The 25,588-nt window shown below is 46.4% G+C and overlaps 1 protein-coding gene across 3 annotated transcripts in view; it reads left to right on the forward strand.

The window, feature by feature from the left end:
* Positions 1-25,588, forward strand: part of ABL2 (ABL proto-oncogene 2, non-receptor tyrosine kinase) — a 537,261-nt gene that overhangs the window by 232,064 nt on the left and 279,609 nt on the right. For all 3 annotated transcript variants that reach the window (XM_069641390.1, XM_069641389.1, XM_069641391.1), the window contains exon 2: positions 25,383-25,553. In XM_069641390.1, the coding sequence (XP_069497491.1) occupies positions 25,383-25,553 (171 nt within the window). The remainder of the gene's footprint in view (positions 1-25,382; positions 25,554-25,588) is intronic.

A 25,588-nucleotide genomic window follows, 5' to 3' on the forward strand; every position in this document is an offset into this window, starting at 1 on the left:
ATGCAAACCCTCCCTCCTTCCCCTCTGTGACTCTTCTTGGTTCATACTGCCACTTTACGTGCGCGTCCAAATCTGAAGATGGCCACCAGGGTTGTAGCTCAGGAGGACAAGTGTCATTGGCTGGGGCAGTATGACCCAAAGTAACACTGATCTGCTATATGGGAGACAAGCAGTTTTTTAGTTTAAAGCTAAACTGCTTACATTTTACTGAGTATTCCTAGCCTGATGACTGGGAATATTCATGAGGATGTGAATCCATGCAAGACCCATGGTGAAGTACAAGAGTTAAAGGGAAGTAACTTGTACTTTCGATTGGGACTTTGCAACAGTGGTGGGTAGACCTGGAAAGCCTGACTAATCATCCTGCAATTGGAAAAGTGATCATATGAGACATTAAAGAAAGAAGGCCATCCTTTGATTTGATACTTTTTGGGGAAGACCCAGTTCATATATCAGTTAGTGCACCCATGTATACAGTACCTAATAATAAAAATTGTCATGGTCCCAAATGTCCAATCTGCAAGAGGCTGGTGAGGGTAAAATGTCCCCACACCTTTGCCAATCAAAGGGGTTGCCGAAAAGAAGGTGCCGATGCCCATAGGGACCAAAAAACACAACCAAGCAGAGCTGTAACTTGGGCAGCCAAGCGGGATGATGCTTGGACCACGTGGTCTGGCACTGGAGACATCATTTTGAGTGATCCATACTGCACTGCCAAATCCAAATATAGTGTTGAATAGGCTCTAGCGCCAAAGCTACGCCTGCCATTTTTTTGATACCCTCACCGAAAATATCCTGCGCCTCCATTATCACAATCTTTAAATCTACATTAATGCCAATTTCACTGAAAGAACCTGCATACACTACTGCATCCTGTTCTCGCTCTGGCTCAGTAAGTCACAAATGTATATGAGGGGAGCTTGGAGAATGATCAACATTACATTGCACACCTGCCACTCGGGCCAACACAGGCCATACAGCAAGTTATATCAGACATACTCCTTCTAATGAATGAAAGAGGTAAGGGTAACAAGGAAAATAATACAGCATCCAAGAGGATGTGGGGGGGGGGAAACCTTCTATCATGGCAAGAGTACGGTATTCCCAACCACTAGAGTGGGGCGTATTCTACTCCGAGGAGGAAGTCCACGGGGACCATCAGCCTGATGAGATAAATTCTGATGATTGACATGAACTCTCCAAACCAGACGGAGCCTCCAGTGTCGACAAAGCCAACAGATGAACAGTGCACCTATATAAATGGCAGCTACCTGATTTGTTCTAGGAAGATGAGGACTTCATAGGATAGGAAGCTGTAGAGGAACCCAAACCCTGCATTCCTTTACTTGAATCCATGCAGAGGCAGCCATTCACTTAGTGATGTCGCTTCCAGCTTGGTGCCCCAGGGCAAGAGGCCAGACCTCAGTCGCCCCCGCACCAGCAGCAGGCGAGGGCTGTGTTCTGGGCTGGGCCTCCGACAGGGAGGATACTCTTCTGTGTGTCAAGGCTGGATACCACAACGAAGCGCAGGTATTCAGGGCGCATCAGTCGCACCTGGATTACAGCGCATGGGGACAGCTCGTCCGACCTCAGGGAATGTGTCCGGTCAGGACGAGTGCCCCAGCAAGTGCCGGCTCGAGACATGGGGCAGTCTGTGCTGCGACCCAGGCCCCGCTGTCAGAAGTTGGCAAGGGGGCCCCGCAGGCACCAGTGCCTTCATCAACTATACCAAGAATATTGTTTTAAGGGGAGCTGTGCGGCTTCCATGTACTAAGCTCACGTGAAGCCACGGTGTCGCCTCCAACCTCCTGTGGCTCTCTTGAGACCAACACCCACTCCCAGCGGCACATCAGATGCTGCAGGCCCCTTAATGACTACTTATCACTTTCTTTCTTCAAACGGAGCTTTTAAATTGGGGATGATTTACAAATGATGGCCCATTTAAGAGAATATTTTGGGAGGTGTTTGTAACGTTTCTGTGTTAAGAAATGCAAATAGGCATTTTCATTCTGAAAGCACACACAAAGCACCAGTTAGCTGCTTAAATCTAAGCTCTACTCCAGGTCAATGACAATATATTGCACAAAATAGTTGTAAATTAGCTACATTATTTCTAGATGTTCATATTTAACACACCAAAAAGCGTTTATTTTTGGTAGAATGGCTTTTATTTGTTTGTGTTTGCTTTCATTGCATCGTATATTAACCCCGCATTTGTCAAACACTTTGATACAAATGGGTAACCTTTTCACACATGTTATGTCTTAAAATGTTTTCGACTTTTGCTGAATTTACATTCTGGTATTTGTAGTCTCCCAGTCAAGATGGAGTGTTAGGGAGAATTCTCAGAAATGTGCTAATTCCCTCCACCTTAGAGGTCCCCAGCAAGTTTGCTGGTTTTTGAGGACTTGATTTTTTAACCTGGAGAGAGTGAGACCCTTTCCCCCCCAACTCTCATGTATTTTAATGTGATTTGGTACACTGCGTTTCTTTTGGTTGTGGAGTCCATAGGCATCATCTTTTACATTGTATCACACAGCACCTTCAGTGCAGTGACACAGGGAAGTCTTTCAGATTTCCCAAGGTTTAAATACCTTTTCTGGGGTAAACTTCTGTTTCCCAGAATAGTAAAGTGAAATTGACTTTACTTACATATGTAACTTTCTAGACCCAGCACACACATATCTTACAATAGAGGGGTTACCTAGTATCCCCTTTATTTAGCTTCTCATGTAACATTTTTTAAGTTACCCTTTCCTCACTGAATGGCTGGTGGCAGTGGTTTACGTTTAACTACTGTGGTGTGCATTTACCGCTGGCTGCGTTCGCAGCTGCAGTACAGCACCAAAGGGTGCCATTTTTGTGAAAATGGCCACGGTGTTCTTTTTGCGCCATTTCTTTGTGGAAAGGTCCTTCTTGAGATTTACTCTGCCCGTCAAACCAGGTTTGGTCCCATTGTTCGCTTTGCCTTTGGTGGGATTCACGAGTGAAGCCCGCCTCTGGTTCCAGGGTTTCATGGGGTGAGCAGGAAGTGGGTGAGGTGCCCGAAACTCCCTCTACTTAGTCTCCTAAGAGACCCAAATGCACTCTGTGATCTGTGATGATTGGCCAGCTGACTGTCCGGCAAGGGCAGCCACCCTGCTGGGTGACTCACAGGCTGTAATGAATGGGAGAGAACGTAATAAAAGGCGAGGCTTTTTGCTTGGAATGCAGAGTCGACCACTGGATGAAGGAACCGAAGAAGAGGATGCCTGCTGCAACTCCTGGACTGTTGGTTTGCCCGGTGAAGCCCTGCTGCTGTGCTGAAACTCCAAGTTCGTATCCACAGAGAAGCCCCTGCAAGGACGACTTCTCCCCGTGAGTTGGTCGGACCAATCCACTCCAAAGTAAGCCACTTGGACATTTTCTCGAGCTGGTTGCATTTCCACGGAGTTGCTGCTGGAAACCGAATAGTCGGGGAGAGGAACACCGGATTGTGTGTGTTGCTTTTAAGTTGGCCAAGAGCTCCAGGAAGATCCTCCGGACTCCCAGGAAGCAGGACTGACCGAGCCTGAACCCCTCAACCGAGTGCGGGACCCCATAAGCAAGTAAAGCCCATTTCGATAGCCAGGAGCCGTGGTGTTGCTATTTGCGGTAGACGCAAGGAGCTGAAACACTGAACAGCTACTGATTTGAAGATTGCCGGTTGAGAGCGGTGGCCGTCCCATTGCAATGCAGGCGTCCCCTAAAGTCCTCCCTCTTGTCCCCACGACTGAGGCCCAGGAACAGAGAGATCTGCAGAGCTGCACAGGAACAGAAGTCTTCTGCTGCACTTTTTCTTCAATACAAAGGTACTGTTAAGTCTGAGAGAACTTACCTCTTGCTGTAGAGTTGCTTGCATCTTTTACTCTTCACAAGTCTAATAGCTCGTGGCCCATTTGATTCTTGTTTTTTGTCAAAGATTTGATTAATGCAGAGCTCTTACATAGAGATAGCGTTATTGTCATCATTATCGACTTTGTCGTTATTCCCGTTAAGTCACTTCGACTGTTGAATCCTGTTAAACAACGTCGAAGACTGCTCCAGAGTTTCGACGCCTGTTGATACCAGTGGCGCTGCCGTCCACGTGGCCGGCCTTCTGGTCGGCCTACACAAGAGGGAGAGTGGGGTCGGGTGGACATATCCTTTACAAGTATGCCTTTCCTCTTTCACCCTCTCTGCTCCCTGTGTTTTGTCATCGCTCTCTTTATCTTTCGCTGAGGAAAAGACACCATTTATATTTTGTCCCTCGTGCAGGGCCAAATATCCTTGGAAGGACAAGCACGCTTGGTGCAACAATTGTCTGCCCTCGACCACAACGAAGCGAGTTGTGCGGCCTGTAGACTCCTAAAACGCTTAAGGAGCGCAGCTTAAAGCGGTGGGCGGCCTACGGCAATTCACAGGCCGAATGTTCTTCCCCCGCTGTTGCAACCGCCGAAAGTGATGGGGGAACTAGCGATGACCAGGCATCCATGTCAGAAGCCATTGACCTAACTGCGGGCTGCTCTCGGTCCTCGACGCCCATCCCCGACCCCGCCAGACCTGACTGGTGTCACGCTATGGGGAAAACACAGTCGACAAGGGCACACTTGACCGTAACACCAAACACACAACCCAAGGTTCTGCTTCGGCGGCACTGTCTAAGCGTACCAAAGCGCCAAAGGAACCGTCAATCTTTGGTTTCCTATGATCGGCAGCCTTCCCCGCAACCGCAGTCGCGGCCTGCGACTGGGCAATACCAAGTAAAGGGCGCTAACACTAAAAGACATGCGAACGCGAGGCGCTCCAGGAGGACACGCAGATGGCGCTTAAGGCCTAGGTGGTGGTGAAATCCACTGCTCAGCCCCGGTTCATCCAGTGGCGTCGAAATCCACCGCTCAGCCTCCGGTTGTCCCGGTGGCGTCGAAATCCACCGCTCAGCCTCCGGTTCAGCTGGTAGGCTGCCTGGATTTTCCGACCATTGCTGAGAGCATCGCAAAGTTTACTTCAGCAGTTAGACTCAAGTAGCGGTCGAAGGTGGCTGCGAAGCACAAAGAACGCCTGAGAGACGTGTCGAAGGACACGACCCAGGGCCTCGAACCCCGCCAGGACTACGTTGAGAGTCCTGTGCCTTTGTCAGGCACATTAGTGGAAACATTTCTATGCCACAGGGAAGAAGATGAAACCTTACCTCCCCTGGACCCATCTGGGGCATCCTCATCGACCAGGGAGAAACTTGAGGGATGTATGGACAGATTAGAAAAATGTATCTCTTATTCTGAGGCCCTTGCTCCCAACAGACCTCGAGAAGACTTTCCTTCAACTCCTGTATCCAAGTTTCAAAGGACCTTGGATGATCCACAAGAGGAGTTTTCTTGTATCCTCACAGATGAGGATGTTACGGACATTTATGATCAGGATGAAGATGGCACTATTCTGGAAAACTACAATGTAGATGATCAGACAGGTCTTATGGACAATTGGGTGGATAGCCATCAGGTTGATGCTCAACCCTGGACGTCCCCTACTCCCACCCAGGACCCCGATGTCCTGTGCTTGGATTCCCTCACTGCCCTTCCACTCCGGCAAGGCTCCCCAGTGGACGACCAGATGGCGTTCAACGCCATCTTGAAGAAGGTGGGTGACCATTTTCAGATCGCCACTCAAAAGGCCTTACCAGATTCTGATTTCGTGGAGGATATACTCAAAGAAAAACCTCCGACCAGCCAGGCTATCCCCTTGTTGAACTTAATCAAGAGGAGTTTGGCACCTTCTTTGTTGACGCCAGCCCAGACCAGGGCGGTGAACCCTAGGGTGGAGAAGCTGTTCTAGCCTTCTCTGACCGACCCTGCCTATAGCAAAGGTCATGCCACTCCGATTTCGTTACTGATTACCACTACTAGAAAACGGGCTGGTGTTCCCCTGTCTACAGGAGAGGCACCACCCGATAAGGAATCCAAGAGGCTTTATGCACTGGGGAAAAGAATAACGGCTGCTGCGTTTACCACCCGTATAGCCAATAACACCATGCTATTGGCCAGCTATGCGGATGTCCAGTGGAACCATCTACAACAAGGCCTTCAGGAAGTGCCAGATCCTACAAGGACCAAGTTGCTCGCCATCGTTTCTGAAGGTAAGCAGGTGAACCAGAATGTGCTCAGGAACACTCTGGATGCTGCCGAGACAGCGCGGAGAACACTGGCACAGGGTACCTTGCTCAAGAGACATGCTTGGCTGAGGAACTCCGGTTTCAAGCCAGAGACCCAAGCAGCACTGATTACCAAACACGTTGAGGCGACCAACCTGTTTGGCAAGGCAGTGGGCGATGCTCTCGTGAAAGAACATGAAACACTCAAGTCCCTTCAACAAATTTCCCAGAAACCCTCCCCTCAGAGATGGAGCGGCTCCCGCCGGTCCTTTCCTGGGCAGTCTCGTTTTTCCCAGAACCAGTATAATGCAGGAAACGACTGGAATTCGGGACAGGGGTCTAATACCTCCACCACTTTTCAACCCAGAGGACAGCGGCGTGGGAAGGGTAGAGGACGAGGTTCCAACCCCAGAGGCGCTCCGGCATCCGGTCAGAAATGACCTGCAGATCCAGGTCCCCTCCCATGCAACCCCGGTCGGGGCGTATGACATCTTTCCTTACTGCATAGGAGGGGATAACGGACCAGTGGGTACACAAGATGGTCACCCACGGGTACTGTATAGAATTTGCCAGACCACCCCAATGCAGACCGCCAAGAGCAAGACGCCCGACCCCGGACCACCTGCAAATCCTACTACAAGAGGTGCAGACCCTTCTAGGAAAGGACGCCATAGAAGTTGTCCCTATTCTACAGGTAAACAAGGGTATTTTTTCAGTGTACTTCCTTGTACCCAAAAAGGATCTCACCATGTGCCCTGTGCTAGATTTGCACCCAGCGAACACGTTTGTCAAACCTCAAAAGTTTCGTATGGTCACTTTACAGGAAGTAATCCCGCTGTTGAAACGGGGGGATTACATGGCAACACTGGACATGAAAGGTGCATACTTTCGTATTTCAATGTTGCCAGCACACAGAAAATACCTAAGGTTTATGATAGAGGATAAGCACCATTAGTTCAAAGTACTCTCCTTCGGCATTGCCTCAGCGCCGAGAGTGTTTACCAAGGTACTGGCAGCGCACATGCACAGACTATCTGTCCCGGTTTACCCCTACCTTGACGACTGGCTCATAACAGGGGAGTCCTATGAAACATTTCCTACTGAACACTCGAAATACAATAGACCTCTTATTCAGTCAGGGATTCTTCCTCAACGATAAGTAATCCAGCCTAGACCCTAAACAAGTCAGTTTCTAGGGGATCTAATTCGGACAAAAGATGGCCTCGTCTTCCCCTCCAACGAGAGGGTCCAAAACATGCTGTTTCAGATTGGGGATGTAAAGGTATAACGGTATACCGTTAAAGATACCGTGAACCACTTAATTGAACAATAATAACCGTCTCATTGTTTATACCGTTATACCGTTCATACCGTTAAGTGTGCTTTTCAATCTGATTTGGAAAGGCTGCAGTAAGCAAGTGCTGCACAGTCTTGGTCTTGCACTGTTGGATGTGCTGTCTGCCAAGTAGTTTAATTTGGAGCAGTTTTTAATGCCATTCCATAAACCACACGTGCCTGACACAAAATCAATATGTTAGCAATAGGAAGAATAGATACAGTGCCAAGAAGGAAAAGGGTTTACTTTGGGGTGGCGGCTTTGGGGTTTATATATTTATAATGGATAATGTTCTCTAAACATATGGCAATGGGGGATTTCCCTGGTTCTATCATTGAATTTACATATAATAAGTCACACTGCGAAATTCACTCAACTGTCGGTATTCCCTGCTGCCATACCAAAGGGTAACACGTCCGTGATTACTGAACACTGTTTGGCTTGCAAGTAAACTAAAGGCTGTAACGTAAAGTGTGTGTGTGTGTGTGTACACACAAGCGTATACTACCATCAGCCTCCATTGATCTGTGGCATGCAGGTTATCAAGATGGCAACATGTTCATCTTCACCAGTAGCCAGTGGGGGAGTAAAGAGCCTAAATGACCACTTAGAAAAGCTATTCAGTTTGCTTTGCCAGTTGCAGCAGCCCCCCCCCCCCCTCCACATGTGTGTTTGTGTTTGTTGGAAGCAAGGCATTACAGTGGAAAGTATGTTGAGAAGGCCAATTCTGGCCCTAGGTGCATGGTTTTGTTTGTGATGATAAATCTGTCAATTTATGACCTTTTAGAAAATATTTGTTAAGATTAGTTAACTCCACCTGCTATACCGCGATAACCATGATATACCGTCATTTGGCAAGAAGGTTATCGTACCGTCATAAAATTAATACTGTGACACCCCTATTTCAGATCCCTCAGTATGTATCCAGTTGCGAAATGTCGGTACGCAAAGCCATGCGACTCTTAGGAATGATGGCGTCCTGCATTTACTTAGATCCTCACGCGCGTCTGCGTCCCATGCAAGAGTGGCTCAACAGCCAGTGGTGTCAGATCAGCGGACAATGGGAAGATCTGGTAGTTGTCTCGCCAGCCCTCGTTCTCTCTGCAGTGGTGGTCGAGGGAAAACCTCTTGTAGGGGGAAACCTTCACCACCCCCGCAGTAGAAGCCACTCTCACGACCGACGCATCTCTCACGTGGTGTGGGGCTCACCTTCAGCAGACGGTGCACGGGGTATGGTCCCCACAAGTAGCATCCAACCACATAAATCTGTTGGAGCTATTAGCGGTATTCAAAGCACTGAAAGCCTTTCAGACACAGTTACAGGGGAAAACAGTCCACAGCCATGTACGACCTGAACAAACAAGAGGGCACACACTCTTTAGGGCTATCCAAGCTGTCCTAAAACATTTGGATATGGGCTCTCAAACACAGGATGTTCCTCTTGCCGCAACACATTCTAGGGTAACTCAATCTTCTGGCAGACATGCTGAGCAGAGATTTCCCACTGCCCTTAGGGTACGAATGGCAACTACGCGAAGACATAGTCTCCAATGTTTTCGCAGAATGGGGCTTCCCAGAGATCGACCTGTTCGCAACTATGGAGAACGAAATGCCAGGATTACGCCTCCAGGTACCCACAGACCCGCTCCAAGGGGAACGGGCTCTGGATAACATGGTCAGGGAAATTTGTTTACGCCCCCCCCCCCCCGATTCGCTTACTCAACAAGATTGTGCACAAGATGCACCAGGAAGCAGTCACCATGATATTGGTGGCACCCATGTGGGCCCGCCAACCCTGGTTCTCTCATCTGATGGAGATGTCCCTCTCCCCTCCTATGAAACTGCCCTTCCCCTACAACATGTTATCACAGGACAGGGGAGAAACGCTTCACCCATGCCTGCAAACCCTGAACTTAGCGGTCTAGCTTCTGAGGTCATAGAGTTCGGACACCAACTCCCTCAGAGATGCATGGACATACTCTGGGAAGCGAGGAAACCCAACACCCGATACTGCTATTCCAGTAAATGGAAACGCTTTGTTATCAGGTGTAATGCCAAGGCCATCAATCCCTTTGAATGCTCTCCTACTCCTATTGTATTGTACCTGATCCACTTACTGGATTCAGGCCTAGTTTTTAATTCACTAAAGGTTGACTTAGCTGCTCACTACGTCACAACAAAGTGTTATGGTGGAAAATACCAGTTAAGGCTTTCATGGAAGGGGTTAAGAGGATTCATCCCCCCATTTCAAACCCAGCTCCCAGATGGGACTTGCATGTGGTTCTGATTAGACTCATGGGGTCCCCCTATGAGCCTATGCACAAGGCAAGTCTAAATACCTTACCTCTAAGACAGCCTTCTTGGGGGCTATCACTTCTATAAGAAGGGTTAGTGAACTTCAGGCTCTCTCAGTACTAGACCCTTTTGTTACTGTTCAGAGATAAGGTGGTTCTGCACACTCAACCTCAATTTGCGGCTACATTTATTTCCAAGTTCCACGTGAACCAGTCAATAGAACTGCCCACTTTCTTCCAGAACCCCAATAACATGGCCGAAAGAAGCCTACACACATTAGATGTGTGCAGGGCAGTCATGTTTTACCTGGAAAGAACAAAACCACTGAGGAACACAACTCAATTTTTTGTTTCAGTGCCAGCTGGCAGAGAAAGATGATCCTGTCTCTAAGTCCGCTATCTCAAGGTGGATAGTGAAATGCATCACACTTTGTTACACTCTTGCTAACAGACAACTATCCTTCAAGCCTAGAGCACATTCTACTCAAGACATTGGGGCTGCCATAGCATTCATTGAAAATGTTCCCTTAGAGTGCATTTGCAAAGCGGCAACCTGCAGTTCTGTACACACCTTTTACAAAACACTATTGCCTAGACACTCATTCTAGGTCTGATTCTCAGGTGGGACAAGCAGCACTAAGACATCTTTTCACTACTGTTCCTTCTCACAACCCACCTCCAACTCTGGGTACTGCTCGCTAGTCTATGCACAGCATGTGATTCTAAGCAGATTAACAAGCATCAGAAGACAGGCATTACTCACCGTAATAGCATATCTGATGATAGTACCTGCTCAGATTCACATGCGCCCACCCTTCTTCCCCGCTCGGCTGGAAGGATCATAGACTTCTTACTACTTTCTCTTTTCCATCTACTCATGATAAGCCTTGGGCTCCCTCATGGCAGAAAAAAAACAATCGGGGGGACCTCGGCGCATGTGGGATTTTGGGTAGACTACACGTCACGGTAGGGATAGTGTTAGACACGTCTATGCCGACGTCCCCTTTCAATCCAATACTCTGCGGTTACCAATGGATGTCGGACCATATGCACAGCATGTTGCATGTAAGCAGATCCAATCATCAGAAATGCTATTTAGGTGAGTAATGCATGACATTCAAGAAGCCTTGTGTGTAAGAGTTTATTTGAATATTTGTCACTGTGAATCTCTGTGTAACCCCCTACAGCTAACATTGACCCCTCTTGAGATAAGCCTGGCTGCTCAATACGCTACCAAACTGTGTAGTACAAGCTTATACCAAAGGTTGTGTTTCCTATTACCTGTAGTCCGGGTTGTTGTAGTGCACCCAAAGGGTACTGCATACAATCTTTTGTCTAACATGGGGGAATAATGCCACAGTTGAACACTTTTTGCTTAACCTGTTTCTGTAAGGATTTATATATTTGAATAGATAACTTACTATGATATGTGTACTTTTCATGTCCTCTTCATAAAGCAGAGTATTGTTAAAGTCAGATGGGTTGAGGAGAGGAAATGAGAGCGCAAGTGAATCCTGAATATTTGCCCAGGGTGTGGCAAGAGGGTTTACAATCCTGGAGACTGGTGCAGTTATTTTTCCCCCGATTGTGTCCACATGCTGCTATTCAGGACACAAGTAAAGGATACATGTGGGTGGACAGTGCAACATTTTTCAGAGGGCGGACACAACCCACTTTGGTGTTTTTGAGGTCGGCAAGCTTGCTCAAGCATTTGGCAACCAGGATTTCACCCAGGTTGTCATGTTTCCAGTGCAGACGCATACAATTAGCATCAAAGCACATTCTCGTATTGGGATTGTTTTCCAGGAAATATTTCACTACATATTGCTGAGTTTAAAAGGTGAGCACTCTTTATACTTTGCCAACGTATTTATTGGAAAATGTCTTTTGAGGGGATTGTGTCCTCCAACGTATTCCATATCTATGACCGGTAATGTCCACAGCTGTGCTGCTTGGGAACATTTTCGGCAGAGGTCGTCCTGCGTTGATGGCGTCTATCCAATGTACCTCGAGGGCCTCCGTCGAGGGTCGACGTCACCGGATGTTATATATATCTTTTGGTAGATCGAGAGGGGCCGCCAGTCAAAGGGGCCAGCAAAAAAGTACCTGTGGTGGTTGGGGAAATTGTGGTGCCAAAGCCACTCGGTCAGTTTCCTCTTTGCCATCAGGCACTGCCACAGCCGCTACAACTCAGTCATGAGGCCATGTCCCATGTTCGCCGGTTGGGGGCAGGCTAGCACAGCATCTCGGAGAATGGCGTGCCATTACTTCAGATGCGTGGGCTCTGGAGACCATAGCCCATGGCTACTGCCTTCCCTTCCTTCAGCTGCCTTACAACAATCCACCGGGGAAGCTCTCTTTGAAGCTTCCGGATCCGCTCCTTGCGCAGGAAATTCTATCCCTACTGGAGAAAGGTGCCATAGAACTGGTGCCTGTGGCGGTGAGGAACAAGGGATGGTATTCCCCATATTTTTTGATTCCCAAGAAAGACCGAGGACTGAGAACCGTCATGGACTTGCTTTGGTTGAACAAACTTCTCAAGTAGGACAAGTTCAAGATGGTTACTCTTTCTCAGGTCCTCCAGGCCCTTCAACTTCAGGATTGGTTGGTGTCTCTCGGCCTCAAGGATCCGTACTTTCATGTGCCGATTCATCCCAAGCACAGGAAGTACCTGAGGTTTGCAGCTGGCGACTCGCACTTTCAGTTTCGGGTCCTGCCATTCGGTTTGACTTCCGCCCAGAGGGTCTTCACCAAGCTCATGGTCGTGGTGGCGGCAGCGTATCTCGGGCGAGGGGGGGGGGGGGGTTCACGTCTACCCCTACCTGGACGACTGGCTGATCTGAGCGCACTCTCCCGCGCAAGTGTTGGATCATTTCAGTCTCACCTGCCGCACCCTCCACAGGCTGGGCTTCTCCCTGAATTTCAAGAAGTCGCATTTGACACCTTCCCAACAGCTCCAGTACATCGGTGCTGTGTTAGACACGTCCCTGGGGGAGTGTTCGCCTCCCCAGGTCAGGGCGCATCACATGGTGCAGATGGTGGACTCGTGGCTTTCGACTTCTTAAGGTTGCTGGGCCTCATGGCCTCCTGTATCTTTCTGGTGCCAGAGGCCAGACTGCCGATGAGATCCCTGCAATGGGCCCTCGAACTGCAGTAGTCCCAGTTCTCGGGCAAGATGTCGGATCCCATGCAGATTCCATTCTCGGTCGCCCAGTGTAAGAGCGCGGCTGGGAAGAGACCACTCTTGAGACAGACTACATTGAAACAAGTATAATTTATTAAGTTACCAGACTGACTAGTAGTAGAGATGGCTCCTCTCTCCTCCATGAGGCAGTCTTTGAATAACATGCGGTCTTTAGACTCTCAACCTTCACGCTTGGTATCTGAAAGTTTGAGATACAAGGATTGGGACCTCCTGGATGATGTGATGGAGGTGTTGCTTTCGGCACGGCGGCCAGCAATAAAGGCCCTGTACCGTTGCTATTGGCGTAAGTTCTGCGACTGCTGCAGGAGACAGAATGTTGATCCTTTTCAATGCTCCATTCCTATGGTTTTGTCTTTTCTGCTTTCTTTAGCCCACAAGGGCCTTCAATTGGGTACCATTAAGGGTTACCTGGAGGCGCTGTGCATATTTAAGCGCTTGTCTGAAGAGTGTTCTTATTTTATGATAGCTTTTGATTTCGCAGTTTCTAAGTGGACTGACTATATGTTCCCGCTGTCTCCTTTCCAGGTGCCGATTTGGGATTTGAATTTGGTTTTGAAGTTTCTGAGTTTCTGATGGGTGCTCCGTTTGAGCCATTGCACTCTTGTCCTTTGAGACTGTGTTCTTTCAAGACAGTGTTTTAGTTGCGGTTACTTCCGCTCGCAGAGTGAGTGAATTGCAGGCACTTTCAGCTAAGCCCCCCTTTACTGTTTTCCATAAGGACAGGGTTGTCCTTCGGGTGCGGCCTTCTTTTCTCCCGAAGGTCGTGTCTGAATTTAATTTAAGCCAGAGGGTAGTTCTTCAGGCGTTTTATCCTCCTCCTCCTCCTCCTCATCCTGGGTTGGATCCTAGGAGGGCTCTGAGCTTTTATATTTCACGGATGTCCCGGGTCAGAGTGGACAATCAGCTCTTTAGCGGTTATGCTGGACACCGGTTGGGCCAGGCTGTTACCAAACAGACCTTGTCCAGGTGGATTATCTTCACTATTACTGAGTTTGGTTGGTAAGGACCCTCCAGTAGGATTACCTGCTCACTCTACTAGGGGCGTGGCTATCTCCACTGCCCTTCAGCGGGGTGTTCCTATTCGGAATATTTGTGAAGCAGCCACATGGGCTTCTCTACATACTTTTGGCAAACAATACGCTCTGGATTCAATCCACGGGCGGGATCTGGCCTTTGGTAAGGCGGTTCTTTATTCCGCCATTTTATTGGGTATTTTAAATTATTTTCCCACCTCCATAATCTGGTACTGCTTTGGGAGTCTGTCATAGATGAGGAATACGTCGGAGGACACAATCCCCTCGAAGAACAAGTTACTTAGCAAATCTGGTAACGTTCGTTCGATGGGTTGTTCCTCCGACGTATTCCACATTGCCCTCCCAACCTGCCCCTCTGGAGAATTTCCTATGCGATTGCAGCTTACGTTTCCACAAGGCTATATGCAGTCAGAATGTCAGGAGATTGGTGCCACACGTTCTGGGAAAAAACAACTGAGGCTACGGGCGTCGTGCGTCCTATATATAACATCCGGTGATGTTGACCCTCGACGGAGGCCCTCGAGGGACATTGGATAGACGCCATTGATGTAGGACTCCCTCTGCCGAAAATTTGACGAAGCAGCGCAGCTGTGGATATTACCTGTCATAGATATGGAATACGTCGGAGGAACATCCCATCGAAAGAACGTTACCAGATTTGGTAAGTAACTTGTTCTTCTCGGGTTGTTATTCTTTTTACTTTTTTTGAAAGGCCAATGCTTTTTGTCTAGTGCACTTCTAAGGGGAAAGGTCAATTGAACTGAATTTGTATCTCACTTTGAGATATGTTAGTTTACTGTGCGAATATTCTTGGGTGCCAGCTTTTGATTTTTGCTTTGGGGCAATCGAGGGAGCCGTACTCCTCCCCATGTCAAAACACCACATTTTACAGCGCATGTTGCCACAGGAATAGGAAAGCAGACATGATTTACAGGAAGGTCTAAACGTGTAACATCTCAGCAACAGTCTCCTAACCCGCTCAGTTGCCTCTGCAACTGTCTGCTGTAGGATCACCTGCTATTCTACACTGGCAAACAGTATTGGCCTGCTCACCACATCCATTCAAGGCTCAGGGGTTACATTGATGAGGCTCCCTTCTCATTTAGTAGTGAGCAGCACTTGATAAACATAGTTGGGTTTTGTTTCTTGACAGTCAAAATAATCCTTCTCTGTAGCTTCTGAAATAAAACAATATTGCTAATTTGGACAATATTTATTTTGTATGTATTTTAACATTTGTAAAACGCACTAAAGCCCATAGGCATCTAAGCGCTAATATTGCCCAGATATACACACAAAAATAAAGGCAATCTTGAAACGTCTTCAAAAACAGCAGTTAGTTTCAGTTAACAAAACACAAACATATTTTGTCAATGCCTTCCACAGAAGCCAAAGTGAGAAAAAAAGCTTTAAAAACAGTATTTCTACCAATTATATCTGGGAAGAGATGTGTTCAAGGGCCTGAATTGCAAACGAGTCTCCAATCCGGACTTCTCCACTTAACCAAAGTGTGTGCTCCTGGTCAAATCCTTTTATCATACTATGCCTTATCTGCCAACATTAGAAGTCTGTACAAGGTATTCAGCTGTTTGCTACTTCAAATAAAATGCCCCACTCCTGATGCTACCACATAGGTAAATATTAATATTGACAAATCGTATTCTGGACGTCACAGTGCATTTGTCTACTACCATATGCATGGAAAAATGTTTCTAATTTCACTTCCGATGATACCTTTTGCATACTAGCAATTCATTCTGTGATATCACTATTTATGCAAATTAGGGGGGTCCCTCACATCTTTTGACACCCAGGGCTCTGCAAATCCTTGGACCGGCCCTGCGTCTCGCCATTCACCTGCATCTGATAGTCCTGGCCCTGAGCTCCCAGTAGTGACTCACGCAGTGTTGGAGGGCCGAAGAGAGCAGTCTGCCACAGTCCAGAACTGGCTTGGCTCACATCATATCCCGCTGTTTACGGCCTGACTGCTCGCCAGATTCCCTTGCTGTTGGAGACTAGAGATATTAGGGGGGGCGCTTCCGGCACCATCTTGAAAGGGGGCATGCGGCACCTGAACACCTTGGTGCATTGTCAGCCGACGGGCTGCTCCAAGGACAAGGAGGATGCAGTTTGGTGCCTGGAGGTCACCACCTCAGAGTGGGGGGAGGGGAGGGGAGATCTCGGAAGCTCGGTGCTATTACATGGGTTTGTTATAAATCCTCCTGTCATTTAAGTTGGGCTCAGCATTCAAACACAGACCAGCTGTGGAGCCATTGGTTAAGTCCAGGTGGAACATTATTATACATATTTACAGATGTACATGAACCAGTTTCTCTTGAGTATATACAGTGGTACATCTGACAGGACAGGAACATGGATAGGATGGATCGGTGGTTTACAAGACTGATGGGAGCAGACCCACCGGCCATCCTTGCATACCCAGATCAGGCCCCCAACTGACACTCATGGAACATTCACTCACAGACCCACTCAACATTCTCCTGAGCTGCTCATCATTCATGCATCAGCATTTTGAGAGCAAGCACGCCTGGCCAGTGACAATTCAGGACTTGCAATACAACATCTCCCTTTCACATCGAATCACAACACACATCATCTCCCTTTCATACTGAAGCATTCCAACCACATCAAGCAACCTTCCTTCTGGACCCGCCAAATCGAGAAACGGAGCCTGCCACACTCCGGCACTAACCAAACCCACAGAGAATAAAACACACATACGGGTGGGGAACCTCAAGGGGGTGCGGTGGACCACGGATTGCCCCATGGTGGACCCAGATGCTACACACAACAGAGCAGCAGAGCCAAACGGAACATAGTCTGCGAAGGTCCAAACAAACAAACATTTCATGGAAAGTTGTGTTGCCCATACCCAGAACGACATACAGAGGGGCAATATGTCCGCCATCCTCCACTCTCGCATTCGCTTCCCAGACAACTACAATCCGCTCCCACTTATCACCCAACAAACATCCCATGGAATCTCAACCAAAGCATTGCAAATGAACCTCCAACCAAATCTTCAAACCAGCACATGCACTTCATCTCCTCACCACCACACACACACACACACAGCATGCATTCAGTACTCGAACATACCCGAGGGACGGTGGAATGAGGCACCATACACGCAATGCAAAATCCTCTCAACAGGTGAGCACATACATACCCATCCGCGCCACGTACATCCATTTTACCCATACTCCCATGCATGCATCACACAAACCCAGGCACTACCACAACCATGCTCATGAAACAACATATAACAAATAATGTGCTCCTTGTAGCACTGGATACAGCAAACTATCAACTTGACCATTTATGAGGAAAATAGCTAACATGTTCACAACCTATAGGCCTTAATTTTCGATGCAACTTAAATACTTTTATTTATCTTCCACTTGCCATTTCAACCCTCATTGGTTGATAATCTTCACATTTTTTAAATTCTACTTTACTGAATTCAGTTTTACCTCGAAACATCACAACCTTTATTGGTTGATGCATTTTGCTTTCTCTCCATTTGACTGACTCTACTTCTTACTTCAACGTGACTCAACCTTTATTGGTTGGCAAAACTTTAAGTCCCTCCTCTTAGAGCATACTCATTACTTATAATATTTGGATAACCCTGAACTTCAACCAAAAACATCAATACATGTGTTATGGTTGGTGAAGACATTACACTTGGGGGCCACAACACTCCACAAACGTCACAAGACAATGGCCCAACATAACTATCAGGGTATTTGTATAATCCTGTTCAACATACATTTTGACCATTGATACACCTATAACCTAAATTGTACTAATATTCACTTTTATACTGGGAGTGTCACATTTATTGACTACAAGTATATTACTTTATGAAATCCCGAACAGCTTGCATTGTATTATCTCAAACATTTTGCAGTTTTCCCTTCTTGTCACTGTAAAACAAAATACAATTTTCCATCATTCACCTAATAATCATTGATAAACCACTGCTGCAATCACATGTTGTTCCTGGAATAAGTATATGCTGGCTTGATCATGGCCAACCCACCATAATTATTTTTAAAACCCACAAGCAGCAAACAATATCCTCCAAATGTGAGAAAACGTTTGTAGAATTCCTGTAACAAAAACGTTATTAAACACCATGCATCCTTTTGTGCTAAAATCCATCAATTTTCTATTCACCCAAATGTACATTACGTTAATTTTCTTTCACTTCCATTATATAAAAATATTTTGGCCTGCAATGATTTAACATATCTATAAATCCAGCTCAGCACCTTTGCTTTCAAGTCACGTTACGGCTGGCGCTAACATCATCTGTCATTCAGTTACTTGTAATATGTAGTGTCCTAGCATTAAGATATTGCATTGTCTGCATGCGCCGCGAGAGCATTCACGAGCGTTCCTCGTGTCGGGAGAACGTGGAATGACAACGGAGCTCGAGAGGGAGAGAACGTGAGGAGATGACGGTTGGAGAGAAGACGTAGAAGGAGCAGCGTGCTATTTCATGTCCTCTATGATAGTTACTAGTTAATATACGACATTATAAGTTATTTAGTCACATAAATAAACACAGTTTATTTACTTCCTTTCGTGTCCACCCTCACTTCATTGGCGACGAGGATGTTCGAACCTTGCGGCCGTTGAGAAGGATCTCCGGCTGCTGCAAAGGTAGGAGCGGCACCGCCCTCGTCCCGGCTCGCCTCGCTTCAATCGGCAGAGGTCTGCATTACATTTAATTTTTTTCCGAAGCCCGCAGGAAGAAGCTGGGGGCGTTACTGGATGACTAGAGGGCACTCCCCTTTCACCACCTTTTCCCTGCCTTGTAGGCAGCACGGATGCTGTATGTGACTACGTCAGATAAATAAAACAGGGATACGAGCAACAGCTGTTGCTGGTGGGCGTGGCAACACCTCACTACGAAGTCTATGAATCTGCATTCCAACTGTGCAAGGAATGTAAAGAACGATACGAACGGGCAGCCGTTCCTCTATTGTGAACACTGTTTAGTCTACGCGAAGTCGTGAAACCGTTATCTGCAGCAAATCAGCACATTTAAAGTCAGGCCATGTATGCGCTGCAAACGAAAACACATATCTACGTATTTCAGCTGCCCTCAATCATACACAACATATCAAGTTCAAAAGTCTAGCACTCTGCATTTACGGTCCAACATTTAAACTTACCTGGCTCTCAAGTGCCATAGCTACAACAGTGTTTCAGTTTGAGAGCCAACAACATAAAATACTACCTCTCCTCAACTTGGTACGTTAATCAGGGCACCCAAATCCGTTTTCTTTAACACGGCAATGCAAGGGGTTCATCCCCCCAAATATGTTCCTTCCAGAAGTGGGAGAGCCAATTCTGCCCTGGAAGTGTTGGCTCAAATCTTTTGAGCACTACGCGCATGTGGTGTGTGGAGCCACTTACAGTATTGAAAGGAAGAAGTCCTTACTTTTACATTGTCTGGGACCGGCGGGTCAAGAAAAATATGAGGATCTTCCAGACTTAACAAATGGGGGACATGAGTGAATATGACATTGCAATCTTCAAACTCAATAAGCATTATGAAAAGAAGATCAGTACCACATTGGAGAGGTACAAGTTTGGGAAGAGAGTCCAAGAAAAGGACGAGACAATAGAAGAATACATCACTGCATTGAGAAAATTGGCCCGGAATTGCAAGTTCGACCAACAATTGGAGGAGAGAATCAAAGACCAATTTATGCTCGAATGCAGAAGTAGTAAAGTCAGAGAAAAACTCTGGAGCGAGGATGATCCCTCACTTGATGTGGTCTTAAGACTAGCCAAAGAAGTTGAACACACAGACTTGTGTACTCGCTTTGGAAAACAGAGTGAGAGAAGTTACGATCAAACCTTCTATCGGCTCAATACAATCTGATCAAGATGAGGAAGTAGGAGAAATAAGCGGCAGTAACAAGACAATGGCCCCCCGGTATAATAAACCTCAGCCGAAATCCTTGAAAGGAAGACCCACACAGAACCTTCGAAGATACAAATCAGATAGAGATGACGCCAGAACGTCTATCCAAGGGGGAGAGAACCAACATAAGGGGCAAAGTTCCCAAGGAAGAAGGAGTAGAACCAAACAGAGGTCATGTTATAGATGTGGTAGTCCCTCCCACTGGGCGAACAGCAACACTTGCCCCCACCCTCAAGTTGATTTGTAGGAAGTGCGGTGGCAAAGGTCATTTGGCTAAGTGCTGCAGGAGCTTGTACTGTGAAAATCCAACACTCAATTGGATCGAGGATAGTGATGCAGAAGGTGTATTTTTAGTCTCTGATGAAGGTGTACAGATTGAAAGCCCTAGGGCAGAGGTGAAGGTGAATGGTTGCCCTATTGAGATGATGATAGACTCGGGGGGCCAAATATACTCTCATACCCGAGAATGTCTGGAGAGCCTGTGGCCCAGAATATTTGTGCAAAGTCGATGTGAAGCCCAAAGTCTATGGCGGAGCTAGAATAGACCTGATTGGTTGGTTAATGGGCACCATAGAGTTCAAGGACAGACCAGCAAATGGTTGCATCTATGTTTCAAGAAATGGAGAAACTTCTTTACTCAGTTGGACCCATCAAAAGCTCCTGAGGGTGCGTTTGGATCCCAATGCTAATGATACGGTGTACCATATTGATGGTGAAGCTGGGGATAACCTCCAGAAAATAAGACGGAGTATTCCGAGAAAATATAATAGGATGTCTAAAAGGGTTTTCACATCGTATCCTGCTTAAATCAGGTTCAAAGCCAATTGCTCAGAAGCTGCGAAATGTGCCTCTGACTCTCAGAGATGATGTGAAGAAAGAATTGCAAAAACTGGAGAACCAAGGTGTGATCGAGAGGATCGATGCGGCCGAGTGGGTGTCACCTATGGTGATTGTAAGGAAAAGTTCTGGTAAGGTGAGGCTGTGTATTGACATGCGTGAACTTAATAAGTGTGTGATTTCAGATCGGCACCCGCTACCGAACATTCAAGAACTCATTTTGACTTTAGGTCCAGCAAAGGTTTTTTCTACATTGGATCTCACAGCCACCTATCACCAAGTTCATGGTCACTGCATGATCACTCCAAACATTTGACGGCTTTCATAACGCCAGAAGGTCTATATAGTATTGTAGGATGCCTTTTGGCCTACTCTCGGCAGCATCAGCATTTCAGAAGGTGATGTACAAGATTTTAGCTGGAGAAGAAGGTGTTGCATTCTTTCAAGATGATGTCCTCATTTATGGTAATGACCACACTGAGCACGACATGAGGTTGAACAGAGTTCTCAAGAAATTGCACCAGGCAGGCCTCGTGCTCAGTAAAGACAAGTCCAAATTGAATAGAAAGGAGATCGAATACTTGGGACATGTGATCTCAGGCGACGGCATTGCACCAAAGAAAGACCTAGCTGATTCCATTAAGCTAATGGTCACACCGTGTAGCAAAGATCAGCTCAGAACATTTTTAGGCATGGCAGAGTACTATGCAAAATTTATTGAGAATTTCTCCCATTATACAGTGGAATTAAGGAGTCTACTGAAAATGAACAAGAAGTTCATGTGGAATGACAAGTGCGACAAGGAATTTCATTTCATCAAGGAAGCACTCGCCAAAGCTCCCTCCCTCAAAAGTTTTGTGAGGGGAAGAAATTCAGTAATTACTACAGATGCAAGTGAGGTTGGTTTAGGAGTGTCTTCATCCCAGTTTCATGATGGGCGAGAATCTGTGATTGCTTTTGCTTCTAGACTTCTTAAATGTGCAGAGAAAAATTATTCGACCATCGAAAAGGAGGCACTGGCAATAAAGTGGGCCACAAAGAAGTTTAGGAGTTTTGTATGGGGTTTTCGATTTAGCATTCACACTGATCACAAGCCATTGGTGGAAACGTTCAACTCGAAAGGTCTTGATAAGGTTTCCAGTAGGATCAGGAAGTGGGTTTCCAGACTCCAGGAATTCGACTTCAAAGTGGTACACATCCCAGGGTCAAAGAATTATACAGCAGATTGTCTATCACCGTTGTCTGGGGTTGATGCGGAAGAGGATAATCCAGAAGAGGAGGAAGTTGTTTGTGAGGTGTCTGAGTGTTCAATATCTAAAGAAGAATGGCATGAGGAAATGAGAAAAGATAGTATTTTAATGGAAGTAATGAAACATGTTGAAGAAGGAAGATGGAGCAAAAATAAAATGTCATAATGGGACTGAGACTTTCTGGGAGGTCCGAGGTGAATTATACCTGCAAAGTGGATATCTGATGAGAAATTATAAACTGGTACCTCCGAGTGGCCTCAGAGAAAGAATATTGCAGATGGGTCACGAAGGCCACCAAGCGATTGTCAAAACTAAGAGGAGAGTCAGGAACACATACTGGTGCCCCGGAGTGGACCGTCAAGTTGAAGATCTAATCAAGAACTGTATCCTTTGCATGAGAAGTGACAAAGTGTGTATGGGGGCAAAGTATCCCATGGTGTTGAGAGATATTCCTGAAACACCTTGGAGTAAGATTGCCATGGATGTTATTGGTCCGATATGGAGTGGTGGTTGTGCTACGTTTTGTCTGGTCGTCATTGACATGCTGTCAAGAGTGGTAGAGATAGCTTTTATGCCACAAGTGACCACACAAAAGATTGAGTTCATGGAAGAGGTGTGTGAACGAGAGGGTTATCCTGACTGACGGACAATGGTTCTCAGTTTAAATCAAAAATGATGGAAAAATATTTCACGGAAAGATCCATTAAGCATCAATGTTGTGTGATATATCACCCTCAGTCCAATGGGATTGTTGAGCGGTATAATCGTGTAATCAAGGATGCTGTGAAATTAGCTTGGGCCAGTGGGAAAGATTGGCAGACCTTTGTGAAACAAACATTGTTGGTGCACAGATTCACGTCTCACGTCACCACTGGGGTATCTCCCTTTGAATTGAGCAGAGGCAGACGTGCCAACACCAAGCTTTTCCCTGGGTGGATGAATGTAATGTTTGGAACAGCTGTGAATCTAGAAGGGGTGAGAGACAACCTAAGGAAAACTCAAATGTCCAACAAGATTTTACATGATGTAAAGAAATTCAAGCGAGGGATTGCAGCACAGGTGGGTTGTTCAGTGAGAGTCAAGCTTCCAGTACCTTTAAGGAAGAATGACTGTCACTAGTCTAAACCTGTTAGAGTGGTGGAAGTATACTCTCATGCTGTAAAAACCAATGATGGCAGAGTCTGGAACAATGAAAGAGTGATGGTTTTAGGTGAGAAAGATGCTGATGAATGGACTAGGTTGGAGGAGAGGAGAAGAGAATGGAAAAACTAAGGTGTGTGGTGAATGGGGCAGAGGAAATGGTGAATATGGCATGGGACACAGGGATTTGCTTCATGACTCTGCAAGCACTTTGTCCTTGGCAAACATTCCAGGTGAGCGGTCGCCAATGGCCAGAAGAAAATCCAGAGCAGGAAGACGCTACAGACAACCAAAGCATTTCTCGGACTATGTGAACTTTTAGTGTTTTTTTTTCCATAAGGAAAGGGGATGTGTAGTGTCCTAGGCTAGGTCACTACACATCCCCTTTCCTTATGGAAAAAAAACACTAAAAGTTCACAGCATTAAGAGATTGCATTGTCTGCATGTGCCGCAAGAGCATTCACGAGCGTTCCTCGTGTCGGGAGAACGAGCAATGACAACAGAGCTCGAGAGGGAGAGAACGTGAGGAGATGACGGTTGGAGAGAAGACGGAGAAGGAGCAGCGTGCGATTTCATGTCCCCTATGATAGTTACTTTTTCTTCTTAACCCGCGGTTTCTTAACTCTATTTAGTTTCCTTGACGCCAAGTTATAAATTCTCATGCTGTCATTTAAGTTGGGCTCAACATTCAAACACAGACCAGCTATGGAGCCATTGGTTTAGTCCAGGTGGAACTTCATTATACATATTTACAGATGTACATGAACCAATTTCTCTTGAGTATATACAGTAGTACATCTGACAGGACAGGCACATGGATAGGTGGTTTACAAGACTGATAGAAGGAGCAGACCCACCGGCCATCCTCGCATACCCAGCTCAGGCCCCCAACTGACACTCATGACAGACGCAATCAAAATTGTCATGTGCTGCTCATCATTCATGCATCAACATTCTGATAGCAAGCACTCCTGGCCAGTGACAATACAAGATTGCAATACAACAGGGTTTCCTGGGTATGTATGCCCATGTCATTCAGAGCTCACGGGAAGCCAGCTAAAGGTGACTTGGGTGACGTTTGTGCCAACCTTGAGCTAAAACTATGTAGTCCAAGGGGAAATGTACACTTTCATCTTCCTTAATTGCATTCCTCTATATAAATCCGATACTGCCACCTACTGAAAAATATTTTCTGGAAAGTGCCATATAAGGGACCAAAATAAATGCAACCGGAATCATGTGATGGTGTGCAGAGCAAACAATAACTGCCTTGAAATGGATTTGAAATTATAGAAGTAATAAGAGAAGTAAGAGATGCCGCAAACTTTGAAGGGTAAATATTATGAAGGCACAATAGTAATACAGAAAGTTTGAACATGATTACATTGTCTAAGAGGGTCTGTTCTCCAGTCATCAAGGTGTCTCTGTGAGAATGGTTCTGAGTGCTACACCTGCATAGTCCGTAATACATTTAATGTAGATGTGGAAGGAGCTGTGCATTCATGATATGTATTGGATAAAGGGAGAACTGAATAACATGGTGCACAGAGTATTCATCCAGTCGCAAGTTTGCTTACGAAATGTCGTTTAACCTATGTCGCACTATGGAATTGTCTTGCTGTGTTTTTATGATTTACACACCATCCAAATCTGTCGATAGAGATGCAGCAAAACAGCTTCAGAAAATAGCCTAAAGTGTGTGGAAGTAAGTTCATGAGCTGTGGGGAAAACCCTCTGCAAACTTCCCTCTTGCCCTGTGGCATATCAAGGGCGTGGTGGCCACGTATATTTGGAAAAGGCGACAGACTGGAGGCACGGAATGGAAAATTGACCAAATTCTGTGTCTGAGATTGACACTCAATCATTTTGTAATACTTTACGGTTTTGTCCTGGGGGAAAATGGTAATGCTAATTAGACCACTATTACGGCTTCTGTTGAGAGAGTGTTGTTGTTCCTTGTTTTTTCAATATGGTGAAGAGTACGTCTTACCAAGAGCTCGGACTGTATGTTGCATGCTTATCCTTTTTCCATCAGATGATCATGGTGAGATGGCATCAATTAAAAAAAGATAATGTAATGTGCATGTCGAAATTCAACATGGTGAATTCATACCACTGCCTCCTGCTCAATCCCCATTTTCTGCTTTTTTTTTTGGATCCTTTTTACTCGCTGCAGAAGCGCTGCACCAGCCCTATGGCTGCGAATTGGAACCACAAGCCCTCACCGAGGCTATCCGCTGGAGCTCCAAGGAAAATCTTCTGGGTGCGACAGAGAGTGATCCCAACCTGTTTGTGGCCCTTTATGACTTTGTGGCCAGTGGAGACAATACGCTCAGCATCACGAAAGGTAAGGGCCCCATTTGGCAATGAAGTAGTATTGAG

The sequence above is a fragment of the Ambystoma mexicanum genome, chromosome 1q (genome assembly GCF_040938575.1).
Source record: "Ambystoma mexicanum isolate Mex_15411 chromosome 1q, UKY_AmexF1_1, whole genome shotgun sequence".
Lineage (NCBI taxonomy): Eukaryota > Metazoa > Chordata > Amphibia > Caudata > Ambystomatidae > Ambystoma > Ambystoma mexicanum.